The sequence below is a fragment of the Protopterus annectens genome, chromosome 9.part0 (assembly GCF_019279795.1).
Source record: "Protopterus annectens isolate FY-2018-M chromosome 9.part0, PAN1.0, whole genome shotgun sequence".
Classification (NCBI taxonomy): domain Eukaryota; kingdom Metazoa; phylum Chordata; order Ceratodontiformes; family Protopteridae; genus Protopterus; species Protopterus annectens.
In genome coordinates, this window is record NC_056743.1 from 828,913,260 (window position 1) to 828,937,953 (window position 24,694).

The 24,694-nt window shown below is 37.3% G+C and overlaps 1 protein-coding gene across 2 annotated transcripts in view; it reads left to right on the plus strand.

Moving 5' to 3' along the window:
* LOC122811573 (ras GTPase-activating protein nGAP-like) overlaps nt 1-24,694 on the plus strand; it is a 580,578-nt gene that overhangs the window by 453,390 nt on the left and 102,494 nt on the right. For both annotated transcript variants that reach the window (XM_044083499.1, XM_044083500.1), the window contains 2 exons: nt 10,147-10,348; nt 17,704-17,804. In XM_044083499.1, coding sequence (XP_043939434.1) covers nt 10,147-10,348; nt 17,704-17,804 — 303 coding nt within the window. The remainder of the gene's footprint in view (nt 1-10,146; nt 10,349-17,703; nt 17,805-24,694) is intronic.

Here is a 24,694-nt window from a genome sequence, read left to right on the forward strand (position 1 = left end):
AAAACTCCACTGACAATCATGAGCGGACAAGTGATCCGCTGTGGCGACCCCTAACCGGGAAAAGGTGAAAGCTGAAGAAGAAGTGCACATTTCAATTGGGGTTTTACCCAATGCTACAGTTTCCTTTCATGCATTTTAATGTTACTTCCATTATTGTACTCTGTGAACTGTTCTGTTCAGTGCTCTGCCTAGTAAACAAACATAAGTAAAATAACCTAAAATAAAGCTACACCATTAGGAGAACTGCTCATTCCATAAATTGTGCATAAACTCATGCAGAGTGTAACTGTATGCTTGCATTCTGTGTTGGATTGTCATCTTGTCCAGAACTTGACCTTGATATAGCAGCAAGCTTCACTAAGGAATTCTACAGCTATTTAGAAAAATGCATAGCGGTAGCAGTTCTAGCAGTCCTTACCAGAAGCAACTATCACAGGAAATTCAAAAACAAACCATTCTGGCGGTCTACTGCCATAAATAAACTAGACAACAAAATAAAGAAACTCTTTGCAAAGCCCCTCTTCAAAGATAATAACAAAAGCATTACAGAAAAAAATGTAAGAACACTGGTCTCTGAAGGCAAAGATAACTATAAATCCTTCTTTAGGTGTATATACCAAAGAATTCCCAAAGCAAAAAAAGTTGCTGTATAAAGTAAAAAACTGAATTAAAAAACAACCAGAAAGAGTATAATTAATTTCATTAAAAACTGAAATAGTAAGCTTGTCATATGACAGCTATCACATGACTGGTGCTTTAAGTGTTTCATTTTAAGGTAACTTTAAAAATTCTCATAATCATTCAAACCTGGGAATTCATAGGCAGCTAGCTTGACTTGCTGATTATGTATGAAATGGAAGGAGGGTTGTTGGCATCAAATTTGGTAGAAAAATCTTTTAACATTGTCTCTCACTGCAAAACTAAAGCATTTGCTTTTACTATATCTTCCAGCATACTTAGCTAAAGCATCCTTAGAATCATTGATGACTACAGCATGCATGTGTGTATAGATCCTTTAATAGAGTCCTCTTGTAGTTTTGCTTGTATAAAATCTAAGGCATTGTATTCAAAAGGCTGCATAAACAACATGATCTAAAAATCTGTTTTTCTCTGACTTTAACAGGATTACAGTCTATTGATAAATATTTACAATAGTTACAATCTTAACATATCTGTATCCCTTTAGATTTAATAATGGGCTGTTTTAAATTCTTGCCTATTTTTCCACAAAAATGGATTGCAGCCCTATGTTACTAGTTAACTCTGAAAATCTACTCAAAATCTTCCAGTTATTTTTAATCACATCCTCAATGCTGCATTTGTCCACAGAATCTTTAAGTAGCATAGACAAACTGAATTCACTTTTAGACTTAAGATTCTGAATACCAACTTTCTTTTTTTATTGCTGATAAACACTAACCTGTAAGTTTGTATACTGTTTTGCATAGTTTCCTGATGTCATTAAACGTCTCTATTAACAAATTTTCAGAATAACCTCTGCTCTTAAGCTTATGCACTAGGCATAGCCCTTCTTTGGCAAAATGGCCATTATCATCTGTGAGCCTACTAATTCTAATAAATTGACCCTTCAATAAATTTTCTTTTAAGCTTTTCGAATGCATACTGCTGAAATTCAAGTCTGTATTCCTTTGCACTTCCTTTTTACGGATTTTGGACAATAGCTTATTCCCAGACTTGTAAACTATTAAATTGAATGAATTAATATTCCTAAAATCAACTTTCTATGTGAAGCATAAAATGTCATTAGCATTGTTCAAATACACCATAACATTTCAAACTCTTTCAGAGACCCTTTTAACACTAGAAAAATATCAGTAAACCACTTATAAAATAAACCATTTCAACAAAAATTGAATTCAAAATATTGTCTCTCTCTCTCTCTCAACCAGACATTAAAAATATTGGCATACATCAGCCTAAAGAATCAAACTCCACAAAACTAACTTAAAACATTTAAAATTTCCATAAGCAGATAGACTTTGCCATTAGTGAACATTTGAGCATTAATAACTTTAAGCTAAGAATCTAAAGCCCAGCATCATTCAAATTAACAGAAGATAAAGGAATTAATGTCTATGTGGTGACTAGTAAATCTCCATCTTGGATCAACAGAGAAACAGTGCTTTTGGTAAAATTAAAAGTATTTTTTTTATGAATGAAGGAGAAGCAGCAGCTGATTTATGCAACAAGCTAGCAGCATATATAGCTAAAGCCTCAGGTTTGCAACATCTACTAGCCACAGTTGATCTTACTGGTAGATGGTTTAAAGCTGAGTCTTACACAAACCAAATATTTCACTTAGAATACAGTTTTGAACAGTAAACTATTTGGCAAGATAAGCATCTATAAGACAATCTAAAAGCCATTCATCAAACAGTAAATAAATCAGTAACTTTTACTTACGTCAGAAAACGCAACCCTAGCATAACAGTTAATAACATCTTAGTTTTATAGTCTAATGCAGTTAAAATAACTAAAGAATTGGCTTTGTCAACTACTATCTGTTGTATCAGCACATGTAACGCTTCTTTTACAAGCAAATACAAATTGCAACAGCTTCTGTTTTGTATTAGCGTGTAATAAAAGTCTTTCTCAGTCACCTTCAAAACCATTTCAAATAAAGGCCTAAGCAGAGAGTTGAACATGCAGGATGGCTAAACATACCATTTTAAGATGGTCTTTTAAACATCTGAACTTAAGTTTAGTCTCTCAAACTATTGGTCAGAACCATGATCTCAGCTCTGGCTGCTGGCACTAAAGACCAGCCATTACTAAGGATTACGATTTAGTTTTGGTTCAAAATATAACCAGATGAGTTAATCATTTTTTCATTGTTACTTTGTACATCCATGAATTCCTCCTTCAGTTCTATTGCTTTTTCTTCTGAAAATATTTTTTTTCATGAAGGTTGTGCTGCAGTTTGGGCCTGTATCTTGGTAAATTCATTTGGTTAAAAAGCAATCTTTTATTTCCATTTTAGACTGCATTGAAGGCATTGCTGGATTCATTTTTAGGCTGCACTGAAGTCATTACTAGATTTTTTTTTAAACAGTGTAATTTCTTACTTTTCCTGCTGTTCTTTCTGAACCTCTGTTATCATTCATTACAGCATGTTTTCCATTCCAAAATTGACTGCACCTAGCAGAGTTATCAGCAGTTTTATTAAATTGCACTGCTTCATCATTCAACTTATTTTTCAGAAATTTCTGGGTTTAACAAATCCTCATCATAATCGTTATTGTGCTCTTTTTATTTCAGTTTCCTTGACTTCTGCACTTCATTCTGTTTAATAATCGATTTCAACAATTGACTTAAGTATTGGTGTCATTCAAAGGGGATCCAATGCCTGTCAGCCTGGGATGACATGCTCGACAAGCCACAATGCTTCGTAGGGACGGCTTGCACCTGTCACCCCTGGGCTTTTGGATATTGGCAAAGGCTCTTGCCACCCCCATAGTGCCTTTTTTAGGCAAGGCTCAAAAGACAAACCCACCTCCATAGGTATCACAAGGGATAAGAAACTAAGAGTAATGCTACTCAATGCCAGAAGTCTAAACTTCAAGATGCACGACGAAACTCTCCTTAGCATGGAGAACATCGCTATCTGTGCAGTAACAGAAACCTGGTTCAAGGCTCCTGAGAGCACCCCAGCACTACCAGGTTATACCTCATACCATGCTTTTCGGCCCCAAAACTTGGACCGAACCACAAAAGGAGGCGTAGTATCAATACTCGCCAAAGATACCCACACCTCCAGGTTGGTGGCACAGCACGAAGCATCAGAGACTATCCATGTGCAACTAACAGTGGGTAAAACTGCCTTCCAGTTTATAGCCTGCTACAGACTACCCTCCCAAACCCAGGAACCCCACTCGGCCTTCCTGAGAACACTGGAAAATATGAAGGTCTCTCCAAACACCATTATATTGGGCGACTTCAACTACCCAAACACAGACTGGGAGCATTACTCTAGCTCCAACACCCTAGCCCAAAGGTTCCTAGAATTTATAAACTCAAATGCTATGGAACAACTTGTTACCACTCCCACAAGAGGGGAAAACATACTGGACCTGATCATCACCAACATGGGGGCTCTATGCTCCAGACTAGAAGTGTATCCCTCACTGGTAAGAGCAGACCATAAACTAATCTCAGTGGATATTCACATCCCGACCCCACCCCCTGCCCAGAAAACTACAGTGAAAAACTTCTCTAAAGCAAATTTCACACTCCTAAAAACCGAGGTGGAATCCTTCAAAGCCCCCGGGCCTGTGGAAAATACGGCCCAGACCGCAGAATCCTTTATAAACGCATTCTATGAACACCTTCAGGAATGCATGGATCATGCAATCCCAAATAAAACCAAGACCCAATCCTCCAAAGGCAGGCGTCCTGTCTGGTGGACCCCAGCCATAAACAAACTATACAATAGAAGGAGGAAGCTACTACATGATAGAGCAAAATCCCAAAAAGGGAAGGCATCTCTGATCAGTATTAGCAAAAAACTACGGGCACTCATAAAATCGTCTATGGAACTTCGAGAGAAAAATTGCACAGGACACTAAGGATAATCACAAGGCTTTCTTTAGTTATGTTAGGAACCTGAGTGGGAATTCCCAGATATGCTCAGAATTAGTCCAAAATGACAAAAAATACACTGAACCCACAGACATTGCCAACATCCTAGCTGACAGGTTCAGTGCAAACCCCCCCCACCAAAAGGGCAAATATCTATCCCAGCAGAGTGCTGCCCCCCTGACATCTCAGATGCTCAGGTAAGAGCCGCCCTCTCAAAAGCAAAAAACACAGCATCAATGGGACCAGACGGTGTCCCAGGCTGCGTCCTACATGAACTCCAAGAAGAGCTAAACCCAAACATAAAACTACTGTTCAATCTCAGCCTTACTACAGGATATGTACCCAAAGAGTGGCGTACAGCAACAGTGGTCCCTCTCCACAAAGGTGGTGCCTCAATGGATCCTGGAAACTATCACCCCATAAGCCTGACTAGCTTGGTCTGCAAAGCTATGGAAAGGATCATCATGGACCTCATAAATAAAGATATTGGGGACCTACAGACACTGGATCCTATCCAGTTCGTCTTTGTTAAGGGCAGATCCTGCCTCTTAAACCTGGTCGATTTCTTTGAAACAGTCACCAAGGCCATTAACGAGGGGAAGGTGGTCCACACAGCCTACCTGAACCTCGCAAAAGCCTTCGATACAATACCCCACTCGGGCATTATAGATAAGTTCACCAGCTTAAATATAAACCCCTATGTCACTAGATGGGTTGCAACCTGGCTCAAGGACAGAACCCACATGGTTAGAATTGCTGGAACCATGTCAGGCTCCAAACCAGTTACAAGTGGTGTCCCACAAGGCTCTGTTCTGGGAACTCTCTTGTTAGGTATATACTTCTCGGAGGTACAGGCCGACATGGAAGGACTGTGGCTGACCAAGTTTGCAGATGACTGCAAACTAGGTGCCATAATCGACTCTCCAGCCGACACAAGCATCCTACAAAAGGGCCTCATAGAAACAGACAGCTGGTGCCAGAGCCATGGCCTCAAGCTAAACGCCAAAAAGTGTATAGTCATCCCCTTTGGCAAAAACAAAGTGCCCACAAATTACCACATAGGTGGTAATCCATTAAGTACAGAAGAAGTAATTAGGGACCTGGGGACCCAAGTTGATAGCAATCTCTCGTTTGAAAACCACGTGGCCAAAGTGGTTAGAAAAACATTTTATATAGCCCACCTAATTATGAAGGGATTCACATCTAGATCAGGGGAGGTCATCGTGCCTCTTTACTCATCCCTCATCAGGCCCATAATTGAGTACAATACCCCTTTTGGGATGTACCTTACCAGAAACCTGCAGCAACTGGAAAGACCCCAAAAGTACCTCACCAAGAGGATCAAAGGGCTCAAACAAATGTCATATGCTGCCTGGTTAAAGAAACTCCAGCTCTACTCAGTGGCATACCGCCTGCTCAGAGGCGATCTGTGCCTGACGTATAAAGCCATGTCCAACCCGGAATTAATGGACATGCTGCACCTCAGAAAATCCAAATCCCATCGAGCTACGTGCTCGAGAGACTTGAACCTCAGCACTGAAATAAATAGGACATGCTGGAGGGACAGATTCATAACCCAGAGGCTCCCTTCACTCTGGAATAAAATCCCAGTCCAGGTTAGGCAGAGTCCCTCATTGACTCTCTTCAAGAGGAATCTTCATGAGTGGATGGGAGATCGTAGGTTTACCCCGGGTATCACTTCTGTGTCACTGTTAGACAGAGGCATGGTATACTAACCTCGAAAAAGGGCATAGCAAAATAAATTTAAAATGGGTGGCGAAAGCCAAACACATTCTGGCTAGGCTTATAAATGCCCTAGGGCAGATAACCTAGTATGAACCTATGGACCTATAACTGATTCATTAACACAACAGGGTGTTACTTAAAGCTCTTAGCATAGAAATTAAACAGCAATATGCTGAAAGAAAGTTTGGCAGGGGCTGGTGACACTGACTGTCAATGTATAACTGGAAACCCTGATTAAATAAAACATCTTGAGGGGTAAGAAGGTCCACAACAGGTACTGCAGCATTATGGATACATCAGCCCAACCCAGACACAACATGGATTTGCAGTTAGAAAAATATATACACATGCACACATGTATGAACATACTAACTAAAACACATTCAGTTATATATGGCCTCACTCAAATATTCTGATGTACACCAAATCTCATCTGAGTTTTCAGACAATATTTGTTATTATCCTTCTTCAGTTGGAACATAATAGTATGCCACATGTCAAGACAATGTTCAAAAGGCAATGTTTAAAGAGAGTCTTAATGGGTAATGTAGGCCATGGAGAGGAGTTAGAATATAAAGGGAATGGGTGGAAATCCTTGTTAATATAACTTATTGGACAGGTGACTGTATTCCATTCAAAAGGAAAGGAACAAGCCATATGTCAGATAAACAATAATACACAAATAAAAAGCATGTGTCAGGACATAAACAATAATACACAAATAAAAAGCATGTGTCAGGACATAAACAATAATACACAAATAAAAAGCATGTGTCAGATAAACAATAATACACAAATAAAAAGCATGTGTCAGGACATAAACAATAATACACAAATAAAAAGCATGTGTCAGATAAACAATAATACACAAATAAAAAGCATGTGTCAGGACATAAACAATAATACACAAATAAAAAGCATGTGTCAGGACATAAACAATAATACACAAATAAAAAGCATGTGTCAGGACATAAACAATAATACACAAATAAAAAGCATGTGTCAGGACATAAACAATAATACACAAATAAAATCATGCGTCAGGACAAACAATAATACACAAATAAAAAGCATGTGTCAGGACATAAACAATAATACACAAATAAAATCATGCGTCAGGACATAAACAATAATACACAAATAAAAAGCATGTGTCAGGACATAAACAATAATACACAAATAAAAAGCATGTGTCAGGACATTTTCAAATATAGCATAAGTAGGTTGAATCAGGTTATCCTTTTTTGAGCAGATAAATTATTCAGTATTAAAGGCAGTACTGCAGTTAAATGGGGGTGTTCCTGGAGATGGCTTGCAATTGTATGCTATAAAAATGTGATGCAAAAGGATTTAGAAAAAAATATTGCTTATAGCATGAGGTAAATGATAAGGCTAGAAAAGGAAGTGGGACTGAAGAAAAATGCAGCTTAGTAAAACAATGCAGCCAGTAATGGTGCTTCAGTCTGCCATTAATGCATTATTGGGCTATGCATACTAAATACAAATTCAAACAATCCATGAGGGCCATCAGAATTCCATGTTGCTCTGAAGATGACAGAAGTCAATTGATGAGGATGTAGCAATTGTTCAAATGATTAATTAGGCTTTACCTCTAGTTTTATGTACCCATTGATTATAAACCACTTTGAAGATATTTCCATTCTGAGACTGTACAAAGCAAGATGGTTAAGGTGATTTGGGAAATATGTACAGATGCTAAAACTTCACAATGAGCACATAGGATCAGGCAACAAAGACAGAGAAAGGTTGTCCTTCAAACAGCTTAAAATGAGCTTCTGCAGGAAAACAATAACTTCATTGCTTCTTGCACAAACACATGTGAGCACGTGCTCACACACACACACAACAGCATTAGAACAAAGAACATTCCTGTTAAACTGTTGATATGGATGTGATAATAATTTAATGAATGAAAAACAATTATCAAGATTCATTTGAAACAAACTGGGAATTTTAAAATTATGCTGAAAAGAGAAAAGGAAGCTATACAATTGTAGACAGCACAAGTGAATACATTAATTTAGATGTGGACAAAATGGCTAGCTAAAAGCTGTAGATAACATTTGTCTTAGAATCCACTATTGTCCTTAACTTCTGTATTTCTGTAAAATAAATTACCTTGACTAAAACTTTTTGATGAACGTGTTTATTCATAGCACTGAATCTTTTGCTCATAATTTGAAATGTTTCTACCATCTCAGCAGTTTCATTACTTATTCACGGATGTCATCCTTACCCCTTCCAAACGTGGAAGGAATTTTGCAACAGTCTACATTATTTACGGCTTTCTTTTAATCTTTATTTTTTTGCAATAAAATGCTGTAAGCATTAAACAGTGGCTCTAAGTGTTTATTATTCCAAGTTTCATCCCTTTCAAAAACATTGGAAAAACTATTTGGTTTATCATGCAATGCCTGACTTCAACCATTTCCCTCTGCTTTGCTGTTGCACTATTAATTTTACTTCTTTAGGGGATTACCATGATTCATATGATACAGTACAAATTCCATATTTTATTGTATGTGGAATAATTTAAAAATCCCATTTAGGGGATTACCATGATTCATATGATACAGTACAAATTCCATATTTTATTGTATGTGGAATAATTTAAAAATCCCATTTAGGGGATTACCATGATTCATATGATACAGTACAAATTCCACATTTTATTGTATGTGGAATAATTTAAAATATCCCATTTATGGGATTACCATGACTCATATGATACAGTACAAATTCCACATTTTATTGTATGTGGAATAATTTAAAATATCCCATTTATGGGATTACCATGACTCATATGATACAGTACAAATTCCACATTTTATTGTATGTGGAATAATTTAAAAGAATCCCATTTATGGGATTACCATGACTCATATGATGCAGTACAAATTCCAAATTTTATTGTATGTGGAATAATTAAAAAAAAATCCCATTTATGGGATTACCATGACTCATATGATACAGTACAAATTCCACATTTTATTGTATGTAAGGCAGAAACATGCATGTCCACAGCTAGAGGGAGTTGGCTTTTTTGGCCTGAAATTGTCCATAAATAGACTTAAAAGTAAAAGGAAAAGCCATAGACATCCAGAATTGCCATTTAGCTGAAACACCTGATATCTTTAAAGGGTAATTTGCATATATCCCATGTTGCCTCTGATACAAGAAGTTTAAGTTATCACACAGTGGAAAGTCTAGCATTGCTAGATTTTTCTTTTTGGGTTTTCTAACCAATTGGTTTCCTGTGTGACCTTTTTACTCATTGTTTTAGTACATTTTATTGTATGTTGAATAATTTAAAAAATCCTATAATTCTACAGCTCAACTTTGGCAGCAGTACATGATGACATCATCATGTAATGTGGCTACTTACACAGTGAGATATCATATTCCCTGAATACTAATATCATATGTCAGCCTCTGAGTACATGCACCATCCCCAAGTGTGTTACTGTAGAACTCACAGGTGGCTGTCTAAGCCTTGAAATGTACAGTGATTGACAATATGAACCCTTTCACAGCAGTATAAGTCTTGTTCTTGCAGATTTCTTCTAAAGCTGTAAATTAACTCAGATATTGATAAGGGTGACATTACTGGAGAATTTCCTGAAGATGCTAAACCCTGATTTGCAGAGAAGGAAATTTAAGTCATAGGTCTCCATTTTTTACATACAATATGTAGAATATTCTAGCTGTTGAATCGAAGATGTATGATCAGAATATAGTACTAGTATGATTAGGCTAATATTTTCCCTTACTTTCATCTAGGTTTGGTGAAAAGGAAGAGTACATGGCTTTTATGAATGAATTTCTTGAGCACAACACAGAAACTATGGCTCAGTTTCTACAGAACATCTCCAATGAGGACAATGGCGTGAACATGTCTAATTATGATGGTTACATTGATTTAGCCCTGAAGTTTGCAATTTTACATTCACTGCTCTGTGATGTCTTTACAGAACTGGATCAGGTAAGACTTCTTTATGCCGTGAATTTGCAGAGTGATAAATGAACAGAAGAGCATTTGCTGCTTTGCTAACTTAGTAATGACAGAATTTTTTTGGAGCTGCACATAAGCAAATGTTGGTAATTACACTGCACCATCACTATCGTGTGCTTACACTATGATTATCACTATTACAAAGGGTTCCTCATTCTTGGTGGGACACTAGTATAATACAAAGGTTTGGGCAGCTCCAAGACTTCTGCTTCTACTTTGATTATTTGCTTAAATTAACAATAGTTGGATTCAAAACAACAATGAAGTCAGAGTCCTGCCATTGAATAAGCAAAGCTTTACTCCAGTGAGTGTCAAGAACTCCATGGACCAACTGTTGTTATATCTACTAAATGGGTTTAGACTCCTAGGCAGTGAGGCACTTTCCTGTAGTACATTTGATTGGGGACACATGGCTGAAGTGGCATTCAACTGTAGAGGCATGACTGTTGCAAATTTCCTATGGACAAACAGTAGCACCATGCCCACAGCTTCAATGGACAAGTGCATGTGGGAAGGGGGAATGAAGTGTGTTGTGCTTGGTTACAGTACAGGCTCATGTAAGTACATGTAGAAGTGTGCTACAGCATGGAGGAAATCCACTTATGCTAAAATATGTGTTTTAGGTGATGCTCCCAAGACACTGAATGGGTTAATAGTCGACACACCAATAATAAAGACACTGCCCACTGTGCACTGCATTTTTACTGCCACTGACATGCCCACTGGTCATCCTGCTGCTCAGGCCTTCCATATTTGTTTGCTATCTCTTGGTACCTTGGGGGCCTTGGATATTATTTTCTCCTTGTGCATTTGGTTATTGAAGGTGTGGGCATGGCACTGTGTGCTTCTCTTTACCCATAGGGAATTTAAAATGGTCATATGCCTCTGCAGATGAATGTCACTTCAGCCATGTGTCCCCCAACCAAATGTTCCACATAGAAATTTCTCACCACCTAGGGGCCTGAACCCCCTACTAAACACTGAATGGATGTGTCTCCCCCTTTGGTGAGGTTTTGCAACTCTGACAACCTTGGCTTTACATATTCGATTACTCCTTAGCATTTTACTACTACATTAAGTTTTATTTAGTTTTACTGAGCTTTGTGGTTACCATTTTGCTAAATACAATTCAAGGAGGAGGTTGCAGATATTCACATGAATTTGCTCTCTGTAGATACTTGGATCAAACATAATTGTGAGTTACTATAAATTAAAATAATGAAAATACTTGCTAACTTTTAAAAGAATTGTTTGATATCATGTAATACAAAATATAAGAAATAGGAGATGAAGACTCAGAGTCTATTACACATGGTTTTACATGAACAGTAATAAATGTAAAATACAAGTAAAAAACACCAACTGATGTAGAAAAACGACCACCTTAGGCTCCACACAACACTGAATTTATTTGAATTAAAGATAAGCGCTTTCGTCCACACAATGTCTGGACTTCATCAGAATAACATTAAAAAATTCCAAAACACTTTTAAAGTAATAGTAAAACACGCCCCCAGGTAAATCATTGACATTTAAAGCAATATACATGACGATAAAAGAAACCTAAGCTTCTTAAAAAATGCACAGTAAAAAACATAAGCACAATGCTGGTACCATTCATAATAACATTGATTTTAATTACAGATAACTTGAAATAGAAATAATGTCATTTAGCCCTGGGTGCCACCCAGCATTAACTCTGAGTTGCCACTTTAAATCCAGGACCTCTAAAATAATGAACAATGCAGAAAAATAAGCAAACGATGAGCAATAATCTATTAAAGGCATAAATCATTTAAGGATGTGGTTCAGAAACACATCTTATTATTTTTCCTCCATACCTGCAAACTTTCAGCCTTAATGCAATCATTTAAACCCGCCTATTCCTGATGGGGCAATTTCTGGTCATTCTAGACCATGAACTATTCAGCCATCATTTTTTTTTTTCTGTTATGGGCCTAACCTCTCTCCTTGGCAGCAACTTGCATGCCTGCATATGTGATGACATGCAGTGCTTTTCTCTGATGGCATTAACTTTCATGCATAAGCTCCATTACGGCTAACATTACAGAGGCTTGGCAGGGACCAAGTGCACAGCCTGATTATTGCCAACTGCAAGACACCTTTTCTCTGATATGCGTCTACAAAGCAGGGAATCAGGCCACCATTCTCCACCAGGGTGACCAAATTAGTGTTAGCTGCTCACATTTATCCCTCCTGCTTTATTTATCCAAGGTCCACACCACTAAAGTAACTTGAATCAGGTCCAGTGCGTTATACTTCTAGGCAAAAAAGTCAGGCTAGCAGCCCTACTATTTAATAGATCTTTAACTTTTGGCAGTCTTTGTAGTTTGTATATTTGAATTCTGTGAAGGTTGGTTGCATGAGTGACGTTTATAGTGGTAATGACAACATGATAGATATTTGACTTAAAAGCTTGTCCCTGAACATCTTCATTTAAACAGGGGTGTTTTATTTTTGGAAGATTTCAGTAGTGATCAGTAACACAACATCCACCCTTAAGTCAGGAAAAGTGTTTATGAAACTTAGAAGCTCTCTGACTTGTCAGGAGGAAAAAGTAACATCATCCATTGTATTGAATGATCTGAATCACAGCTCATTTTTGTCAGATGCACTTGCAGTGAGAGCAGGAGTAGGATATATTCCAGCACAAAACTTGGTGGCACGTCTTTAAACACAGGGACTGGGGTCATAAGGAAATTGTTCCACATCACCTCTTGTGATTGCCTGAAGAGATAGCTCTGAGCCGGAGGAAACAATGCAAATCTAAACCCACTGAATCTAGTGTGTTGTGGAGGAAGTCAGCATTTATGCAGACAGTCTTAGAAAGTTCTAGAAAGAAACATTCAACGGAAGCACCATAGTTTATAATTCTTCAAAATATGACTAGTGCATTTTATTATAATGCAATTGCCCTTTCCATAACTTGCTCTAAAGCCATGTTAGAATTTAGAGAGAAAATATGCATCTGTAGAGTAAAATGATATCTTAATAGAGAGCCATATTGTGCAACTTTACTACTAGAGTTACACACATTTTATGCCTCTCTTACAGTTTACTGCTGGTGATCCCAAGCCACAGTGAAAGTGTCAAAGTGGAAATCATACAGTTATGGACAAGGGACACCGATGGTATTACATAACAGTTTTTGTTTCCTTTTCTAACATGTTTGGCTTTCTGTTTTGTGATCTTGAAGTTGATATGTTTATATCTATATTTATATCTAAATATCTGTAACTTATCTATTGATCTATCTATAGAGAAAGAGTGGGAGAAAAAAAACACCAACACAAAGGAAAATAAAATTCCAAATCCTTTATTCATGATCAGCAAAAACAAGCAGACTTGTTTCACCCTTACATCCTCATCAGTGCATGTGAAAACACCTTCAAATGCCTTTCTTACATAAACTCAGAAGGACATATGACACCCATGTAATATAAATTTTAAATATAATCAAATTGTGACACCATACAGTCAGAACCAGCCTTTATACACAGAAACTGAATTACAGTATACAAAGTAAGTATGTGAGCTGTTGTTACAAATAATGAAATAGCAAAACCTGAAATCTAAATGTTTTGAAGTACAATTAAAAATTATTGCAGAAGCTGGAATAGTATATTGTTATCAACAAGTTTGCAAACCTATACTGAAAAACAAGTCACCCTGAAAATGCCCATTATACCAATGAATTACAATCATATATACCTTAAATTAAAAGAAAAAGAATAGCAAAATACAGAGTGATCCCATATGCATATACAGTGACTGGCCATCATTATTCCAAAACAAGCACACCGATTAGGTCGGTTCAACCAGCGTGCCCATTGTAAATCCAAGCATATACCAATGGAAAAGGTCCGCTCACCAGGACTTTTTTCCATTAATATATGCAATAAAAATATTCATTTTATTTCATTTTTTTAATAACCTCCTAAAAATGGAGTCCTAAATGAACGAGAGAGATGGCATGGAGAAAAATAAAAGGATAATCAGGAACGATAACATCCTGGTTTCTTTTTTTTTTTTTTTAGTTAAAAAAAAAAAAAAAAAAAAAAACTACTAAGATTTTCCTTTCTCCATGGCTTACTTCACATAGCACTGGTGTACTGCAAAAGAGTGGGAATGCTCGTACCCACGCATGTGCAGTACATCTGCAACACCCTAGGATACTAAGGCGAAAGCAGAAGAGCACCACGGAGCCATTATACATAGACATTATTTAAGTAAGTCATTTTTTCTTAAATAATGTCATTGTATAATAGCAATAACAGACTCCATGGTGTGGTATATTGAAGATTTACCCACGGTTGCCTTTGTTTAATCAACCAAACCAACTGTGAGTAAATCTTCAATATACCACACTGATGTCATTGGTTATTGCTCAAGTATAGAAGACTCAAAAATACTCAAAAAAATGTTAGAAACAAAAAAAAACAGAAGTATTTGCTGATAATATGTGTAATAATATACTGTACCTCCAAAATGGCTGGATAGCATAGTCAATTTCATGGTAACAGAAAGCTAAAAATGTGTAAAATTAACAAAGGGTTTATGCAGTACAAAGCTAAAACAGAACTCCTACTTGCAAAAGAAAATAAACAAGTTGGTAATTTTACTTAGAGAATGGGTGACCTGTACATTGTTGGTCTGATTGGAGAAGGAATGTTCTCCATCAGGGTGTTAATGTACATGTGATGCCTGCTGAAAAATGAGTTTTCCACGTCATGGCAGCATATTAAGCTACCACAAAGCGTGCACCGTTAAGAAGCTAACGTTCACCATTATTTTACACATGCTAAGTAGCGCCTTTGCTGTTTAGTGAGAATAAAATGAAAAGAAACTGAAAAATTAAAAAAAAAAAATAGAGATGCATGCTTATGTTTGCATACATGAAAATTAGATTGATCAAGTCATTATTTTACTCTTGCTAATCAGCGCTTCTGCTGTTTAGCGAGGGTACAACAAAATGAAACATTTTAAAAAAAGAAAGAAAAGTGTGCATATATATTTATGTTTTTCTTTGCGTGTGTGAGTGTATGCATGCCTGCATGCATGAAAGCAGAATTGTGAGTGTGTGTGAGAGAGAAAGGGAGAGGGAGAAAGCACTCCAGTGCTAAGGAGGAACTATTTTACGTCAAAAATTAAAAAAAAAAAAATAATATAGTAAAAAATAAAACAACAATTTTACAGACAGCCCATTCTTTAAGCGCAACAATGCCCTTCAGTGTGTACGAGTATTGCTGCATATATAATGCCCTTCCAGGGGTATGGAGGCCCGGATGGCTGCAGTACCAGGCCTCAGAACACACATGGGCATGTGTTATTTATAGAGTAACATACACCCTGTTGGGCATTATTGCTAGCTTGTAGACCTTTACAAGAAATCATAAAAATTTACTGATGTTATGTCTCCATCCATGGGTCATCATCAAATGAAATACCTCCAACCTGGCATAATATTCAGAGTGTATTACATTGCAATGAAAAGTATAGACTGCCAATCTGTGCTTACTGCATTGGTGGTATATGAAAGGAACATCTAGCTATAAAGATACAACATATTTCTTCAAGGGCCAGAGCACTAGAAAGACAAACAGAATAAAAATTGCTGTCCTAGTGGGAAGTTATGCAATTAATACATATTTAAGCATTGATAAAAATCAATATAGGACGCGAGGAAAATAAAAAAATATATATACTGTCCTGACAGGTATATAGCCCTGGGATATGCTATCCTGGCAAGAATGTAGACCCCAGACTAATTATAACCATCTGCACCTTATTGTTCAAAAGTTTGAAATTCGTTCTATAGTCATGCTTCAAAACTCTTGTCAATGCCTATGAGTAAAAGAAAAAGTGCTTCTCAGTGTAACAAAGTATATTTTTATAGTGCAGTTCTGTCCTGGCAGTGACACAGAATGAGATTGCTGCTTCTTAGTAAAGGATGTCTGTTCAATATACAGCAATATGTGACCACTACCATGTAAATACACCAGCACTAACAAAAGGTAAAGCATATCTTATTTCATATGTCTTACTGGTATTTGTGGAGGCATACATTTTTGATCTATCTATACGAATACAGACAGTACAATTACCCCAGGGGAAACAGCTAACAGATTTAGTTTTGGAGAAAGACTGAATGTCACCAATAGGTCCAAAATACCTCAAAGCCGAAAAAATTGTGAAAGGCATTTGCCTTTTTTTATAGCCAAAAACACAATTGCCTGATAAGATCTTGGAAGAAACCTTTGATGTTTCAACAAATATCTATACTTCTAACTGATGTATTTTATCTTGAAAGTGTTTTATAGTATGTCATGAATGTTATCGTGAATCTGGGCTGCTGCTTCTTGATATCATACTCCTTGATGCGTATGTGGAGTAGTAAGTTAGATCTACACAATATTATATATACACACACTTTATATATATATATATATATATATATATATATATATATATATATATATATATATATATATATATATATATATATATGGGATCCATACTAATGCACGAACGGCGGTGTGAAACCGCCGATCATACATTCAAGAAAGTATGACAAGATATAGGGAACATCAGGGGGGAATGGCTGTTGCTGAGATCGTAGTACAGTGGGGATGAGGGAATATTCCCTTTCCCCCACTGTAGTGCGATCTCTGAGTGAGAATATAAAAGTGGGTGGTGTGTTGGGCGCAGCCCCCACATGGGGGGTGCAGGGGGGCTTGCCTCCCTGTGTAAACGTTAGCTATGCTTTTTTTTTATTTTATTTTATTTTGGTTTTGGTGTTTATTTTGGGGACTTTAGCGAAAGCGCTTTCGCTAAAGTGTGTTCAGTGAATGTGGATTCGGACTATTGAACTCTCGTTCAATAGTCCTAGATCCATATAAACATACATACACATGAACACACACACACACACACACACACACACACACACACACACACACACACACACACATACATACATGTACATATATATATATATATATATACATACACACATATATATATATATATATATATATATATATATATATATGTATATAAGTAAAATAAAGATTGCTGCCCTAATGGAATGGAAGGTTATACAATTAATATATATTTAAACAGAGACAAAAATCAATATGGCAGAGTAAAATAAAATATATTTAAATTTGTAAAACAATGATTTTGCATTCAATTTTGTATAACACGAATAACAACCAGTTATTTACCTTTATGTTTGTTTGATGCTTGTATTCCTTCTGACTTTTTAAATGTTTTTCTTTTTGCTAATAAATAAATGCTTACAGCAAACAAAAGACAACTTGGAGCCCCTAACAACCATTCTGAATGCCATCAAAGAAGGAACACCTGTGCCAGTTTCAATTGGGAGCGGAAACCACATGAAAGTGTGAGTACTAATTTAATAAGTATTCATTCACAGCAGTCTGCAATTTCATGTCCAGCAGTTCTGGACATGAGAATTTAAAATAATCACATAGTTTATGGTCCAAGAAGGCAATTATATTTATTGTTTAGTATGGCCTCATGATGGGCTTGCAAAATGCTTCACCATAAGTTGTTGTGATGTGCAGTATAGTAGAGTGTCTATTCAGTGAAGTGCTGCTAGTCTATTTCAGAGCGTAATATTAAATGCTTCAGGATTTATAAAATGACTGAACCTTTATCAGCCTGTAGCGCTCACATATCTCTTATTGTCCTTGTTATTGTAAATGGAAAGACATCGCCTTGCTGACCATTTACTCTGCTGTACTATCTTATGATGTGGCATGCTTTCATGTATATACATATACAGGTCATTGAGTGTGCATGTGTGTGTGTGTGTGTGTGTGTGTGTGTGTGTGTGTGTGTTTTATTTCTGCATGACACAACTAGTCGCACATGCATAAGATTGGTTTCCTCCTTGCTAGAAACATGAAAACGTTGCAGAATCCTGCATTCACAACATAGATAACATATTGGATTTGATTCTACTGTCTCTACTCTTCTTATAATATCTCATTCACCCACTGACATATGCAGGTGACATAATCAGAATGGGCTGTTGTACTGCAGTTGTGGTTAACACTAAATTATGAGGATATCCAATGGTTACATGACCATATTAAATATGCGCACACAAATATACAGACTCATGCCCCTACAGACATGTACACACAAGTCCACAGATATATACACACTAATGCTCCCCTATCACCACATTTTCACTTAACTTACCTGCACTGTGAGTAGTCCAATAGGAGTTAATGGGTAAATGAGTGACGGCTGTATTTTTAAAGCAATAACTTTTTCTTCCTAGAGGAAAATTTTACTTAGTGGAGCGATTCTCTCTGAACCAAGTAAGTGGGAAGCCATGTGGAGAACACACAGCTGAGTAGCATTAGCCATTTCTCCAGATTACAGCATTACCCTGTGGCTTCTCCTGTGAGACCGCTCTCCATGCTAAGGTCTTATAAGCAGAAAACATCAGTGGCAGAACACTACCTGAGTTACAAAGGCTTAATACAATGCAGATACCTTAAATTAGAAGGTTTCCACACTAGGCTTTTTGAATCCCAGGGGATATTTTAAAAGTATTTAGTGCAGAAAAATTGTTTAGCACACTTTCAATGGCTAACAAATAATCCTGTCAGGCAAACAGTAACACAAATGAAAAACACAGTCATGGCATTTTTAACGCTTTATTAAAAAATCATAGAAATGTCTAGTACCAGTTAATGACATTTATTTCAAGCTGGTAACTGCATGTGAAACAAGAACAGAGCATCTAGAAGACAAACAGTATATAAAACCCTAGCTTTAATGAGATGAGACAGCTTTTCCCCAATAATTGATATATAACAATTTCTAGAAGACTAACAGCATACAAAACCACTGGCTTTAATCGTGAGACAGCCTTTCCATAACAACAGACCCAGAACAATTGCATGAAGTGTGGCACAGATTAACACAAACACTGGTTACTGCACTGTTGTGTTATATTATACTGTGCTGCACTGTTGCGTTATATTATACTGTGCTGCACTGTTGTGTTATATTATACTGTGCTGCACTGTTGCGTTATATTATACTGTGCTGCACTGTTGTGTTATATTATACTGTGCTGCACTGTTGTGTTATATTATACTGTGCTGCACTGTTGTGTTATATTATACTGTGCTGCACTGTTGTGTTATATTATACTGTGCTGCACTGTTGTGTTATATTATACTGTGCTGCACTGTTGTGTTATATTATACTGTGCTGCACTGTTGTGTTATATTATACTGTGCTGCACTGTTGTGTTATATTATACTGTGCTGCACTGTTTTTTCCATAGCAGCATAATATGTGCTGTTGTGTAAACAGGTCTTGCAGTGTTTTTGCACTGTTTGCACTGCTTCTCTGTCTCTTTGTTTGGCATAATGTTCTGCCTCCCTTCTATACAGACCAAAGCACAACAAATTCCATAACACTGCATAATCTATACTATCTGGAGTGTTTAGATAAATCAGGGTCCTGAGTCTGTGTCTGCCTCATCTGTTGCCGGTCTTCTAACACTAGGCAGTGCATAAACTGTCACATGCTTACTGACACGTTTGATATGACCACAGAATACATCCACATGTGATAAGACTAAATATTTATTGCAGCTGTAGGCAAACCTCTTGCACAAACTGGTTATCGGTATACAGACTAATGCTGCATTTACACAATACAATAAAAGCATAAAACCTTCCTTGGCTAAGGTGCTCCAAAAATCACTTCCAGTTCCACAAAGACCTTCAATATGTCACTGTAGATGTGTGCCATTACATATAGTGTCTTCCACTACCACAGTGGCTTGGCCACACTCTTCAGGCTACAACAATAGTCCACTCATCATACTAAGGTACATATTACAGGTGACTCAATAGTCTGGCAAAGTGATGCACAAATTACATGACTGATCAAAGAGACGATAACCTTGCTTCTTAGGTGCTAGAATCCACCATGTCAGCAGGGAACTCTAAGTCCCTTCACCCCAAGTATGAATATAACATGGTCATTTTTCAAGTTGATGCGACTGCCTTGCAATGCAACCCCATAGACTATATGAAGAGGGACATGATGGAACTGTCGGAGAAGTTTCCTTCCAGCCTTGTAGAAAGTCTTGAGCAGTATCCTAATATCACTAAACTAATGCTGCAATTTAAGTGAAATATGATCGACTTAAATAATTGGCTTAGTCATTTATGTGCTTCAGAAGGGTCCCGATGTGTGTCAGACTGACAGGCTTTCTATCGTCACTAAAACCTTGCTCCAGGGCATTGACTGCTCTTCCCCCTTAATGGCTTCTCTGCCTGCCAATTGTTTAGGCCAGCAAGAGTGCACAGCAAATGCTGGCAGTGTGTGTCTTTTTTTTTAGCTGAAACATTATCACCTCCAGACTAAGTAATCCTGGACAATGACCTAAAATTCCCTCAAATCATACCAAATCATGCCACATCATACCAAATCATACCAAATCATACCAAATCATGCCAAATCTTGCCACATCATACCACATCCTGGGCAGCTACAGAACCCCATCCAGACACTGGCAAAACACAAAAAACATTTTAAGAAATGAGTCCCTCTTCAATTAATCCAGACACCTTCATTATATGGAACTTTAACTGTCCCTTCATAAATGTACATATTTACACCTCTCCAAATAAAATATAATTAATGCTTCCCTTACTTTGCCATTGTAAACTCTCTGTAATATCAACATATTTGGTCTTGTCGTCACTAACAGAGCCAGTGTCTGTTCCTCACTATCATACCCTTAATGGTAAAATCTGATCCCCATGTTGTTTTATTCAGTATATGGTCCCAGTACAGCTAACAACCAACCCAGCCATTTTCAGAGACTTCTCCAAGGCCATTTCCCTTGCAATTGGTGATGACTTGAGTCAATTTAACAAGTCTGTATCCGTTTCATGCATTGTACCTTATACCCACCACATATACTCAAAGTTTATACTCTCATCTTAATTCTGCAGAGAGGATAATGTTCCCATTTGCTACAAATTCAATGACAGGTTTAGAAACAAACCCCTCTAGTAGAAGTCACCGAGTTTTTCACCACTAAGACCCTGAGAATATAGCTAGAAATCTTGCAGATAAATTCACACCAACTCTTCCCCCTCTGTTACCTCCAAACTTCCCAATGCAAACATATTTAGTCCATACCCTCTCCACCTGGGTAATCAGCAATGAATACATATCACCACTCTCCATGAACATGAACACAAGCCCTGTGGGTCCAGATAATGTACTGGGCTTGGGCTTCTTCTTGGTCAATATGAAACATCCCGTTAGACCAGACAAACTCATTAGAAGATCTGTTACGCCTCTTAAACCCTAATCCCTGCAGTCTCGTGTTGGGAGTAACTAGTTAGGTGTGCCAGTGAGACTGCAGTGGCTAAGCTTTAAGAGGCTTAACAGATATATTGCCTAGTAGGAAAGTATGCATACACTTGCACACATCTATCTATATCTATAAAACACACACACACACACCACACACAGACACACACACACACACACACACACACACACACACACACACACACACACACACACACATATATATAGTGCCCCTGTGTTTTGTCGAACATCTGTTTGGTCAACAAACACAGGTGGTGTTGTTTACTTCTGAAGGTATGAATAGCCAAGTGCAAATGTTAATGATATGTTTTGTAGAGTGGAATTTCAGGGAGTAAGACTGCTTGTGTGTGTGTTTGTGAGTTAGGGTTGGCGATAGGTGAGGGATTGGCGTTACACGTTTGTGTGTGATTGTGTGCATTTTAGGGCTAGGGTTAGCTTTAGGTAAGGGGACAGATGCAGTGTTGTTAGTTTGTGCTTGTGTGTGTGTTTTTGTGTGTCTTGTCTAGTGGCAGTATTGCAGGAATGTTTTTATTAAGGTAATGTATACGGTTAGAATTGGGGAAAGGGCAGCTTTAGGGTTAGGGTTAGCACCCAATACTAAGGTGGCAGAGGAGAAGACAAAAAATATAATTACTGGAACTTGTGAACACATCGTAGTTATGAACATACCAATACTACACAAACAAAAAGAAATATCTGTTCTCTACATTTAAGTTTAAATAATACAGGTTATTCATTTAAATTCAGGAGGATAAACTACCTGTGTTGGCTTTCTAAGTAATGATTTTGTCTGTCATTATAACCTAGTGAAATCTATAGTTAGGCAAAACAAATACAATAGTAAACCTGAATTCATTCCTCACAGACTACTGCTGGAGTACCTCAGATACTATGGTTATCCATGTCAGTATCTTGATAATTGACATTTCACAGCTGTTAGAAATTAATGGGATGTACCCTTTACAAACAAACCCACAAACTGAAGTAGAAAAAGCTCCTGCATTTGGTACATGGAATAACATCATTCTAATTTATTAGAGGTTTCTTTAATTGAGGTTTTATTTCCCCGATTATCCTCGTCTTCATCATTCTGCCTTTTCTTGCATTGACGTGCACTGTACTACAGAAATCCATATTTACAAACAACTTTAGGGAGAGGTTGCCCATTTCTGGCTGGCATTTCTGTAGCAAATATCCAATCTATTCTGGGGGAATCAAGATTATAAATATTCGTTTAAAAATAGCTGATGCAAATTTTAAATTAGTAGTTTACATGGCAGCTTTAATTTGCACAGATGCTGGAAGGGTTCAGATTATGGTGGAGAATTCACTCTGCAGTGATTCAGTTCCAACCTACTAGCTTCATCCACGGTTACCTACTTCCTGCCCATAGGTCTTTACATGCTGTTTAGGTGCTCACATACAATCAGTATTATGGGATAAGCCACCAGAATTATTTATTTATATATTTATTTGACATTTGTTGACTGGGAATGTCAGACTGAGCTTGCACCCTTTTTCAGCAGAGGCCCAAGGAGAAAAGCTCCACAAAGTATTACATACACCATCAAAATGTTTGCAAACAGTACAGTATACATGAGGTAATATAAACATGCATTATAATGCTTGGATTCCCACTAGTAGCATGAGAGTTTAAAGGTGTTATTTACAAAAAAGGCAATAAACAAAATGTTAAAGTCATTAATATATCTCCAGTACATAAGTAATTCTCCATTTAGAGGGGGAAATGATGTCAATTAACTCAGAGTTTAAGATAAGACTACAGAAGTACTGTATATCAAATCTTAGTTCTTTCAGGTAACAGCATGTACATCAGTAATCAGAAGTAGAGGGGAGGTTGAGAGAGAGAGCAGGTGATAGAAAAGTAAAGTATCAAGAGAAAAAAGGAGGGTGGCTATGGGTAAAAGACAGAAATTTACAAATAAGAGAGGAGAGTAGTAGAGTGAGAAAAAAGGGGGGTGGCTATGGGTAAAAGACAGAAATTTACAAATAAGAGAGGAGAGTAGTAGAGTGAGAAAAAAGGGGGGTGGCTATGGGTAAAAGACAGAAATTTACAAATAAGAGAGGAGAGTAGTAGAGTGAGAAAAAAGGGGGTGGCTATGGGTAAAAGACAGAAATTTACAAATAAGAGAGGAGAGTAGTAGAGTGAGAAAAAAGGGGGTGGCTATGGGTAAAAGACAGAAATTTACAAATAAGAGAGAAGAGTAGTAGAGTGAGAAAAAAGGGGGGTGGCTATGGGTAAAAGACAGAAATTTACAAATAAGAGAGGAGAGTAGTAGAGTTAGAATCAAGTGAAATCTGGGAAAGGGGAGTAAGCTAAGTGGGAAAAGAAGGGAGGGAGGTAAATAGGAGTAGTGGAGAAATTTAGTGAAAAAAGGTACTAAAAGTTAGAGTTCTCTGGCTAGAATTAAGTATGGGGGGGGGGATCAGGTGATTCAGTTCATGGTGGTTGTGTACAGGAGCAAGTCCAGGTATTAGTAAAGTGGACTTTTAGAGCAATTTTAAATGGGTGGGGCTGTGTGACAGATCTGATTGTTAAAGGTAGCTTATTCCAGTGGATAGAGGGAAGATAGTTGTAGAGGGTTTCACCAATTGATTTTTTAGGTTTCTACATGTCATGGAGGTTTTGTCTGGTGTGTCTAAGTTTTCTGGTTGGGAGGTAACAATTTACGATGTTGAAAATGTTAGGGCAGAAGGAGGATTTGTAGAGGATGGAGTGGATAATATTAAGTTGATAGAAAAAAAGTTGAATGGGGAACTCAAGCCAGTTCAGTGTTTTCAATGCCAGGCAGTGATGGGATTTAGGTTGAGTGTTGGTGGCGAATCTAGCTATTTTGTGATATGCATTTTCCATCTTATTCAGTA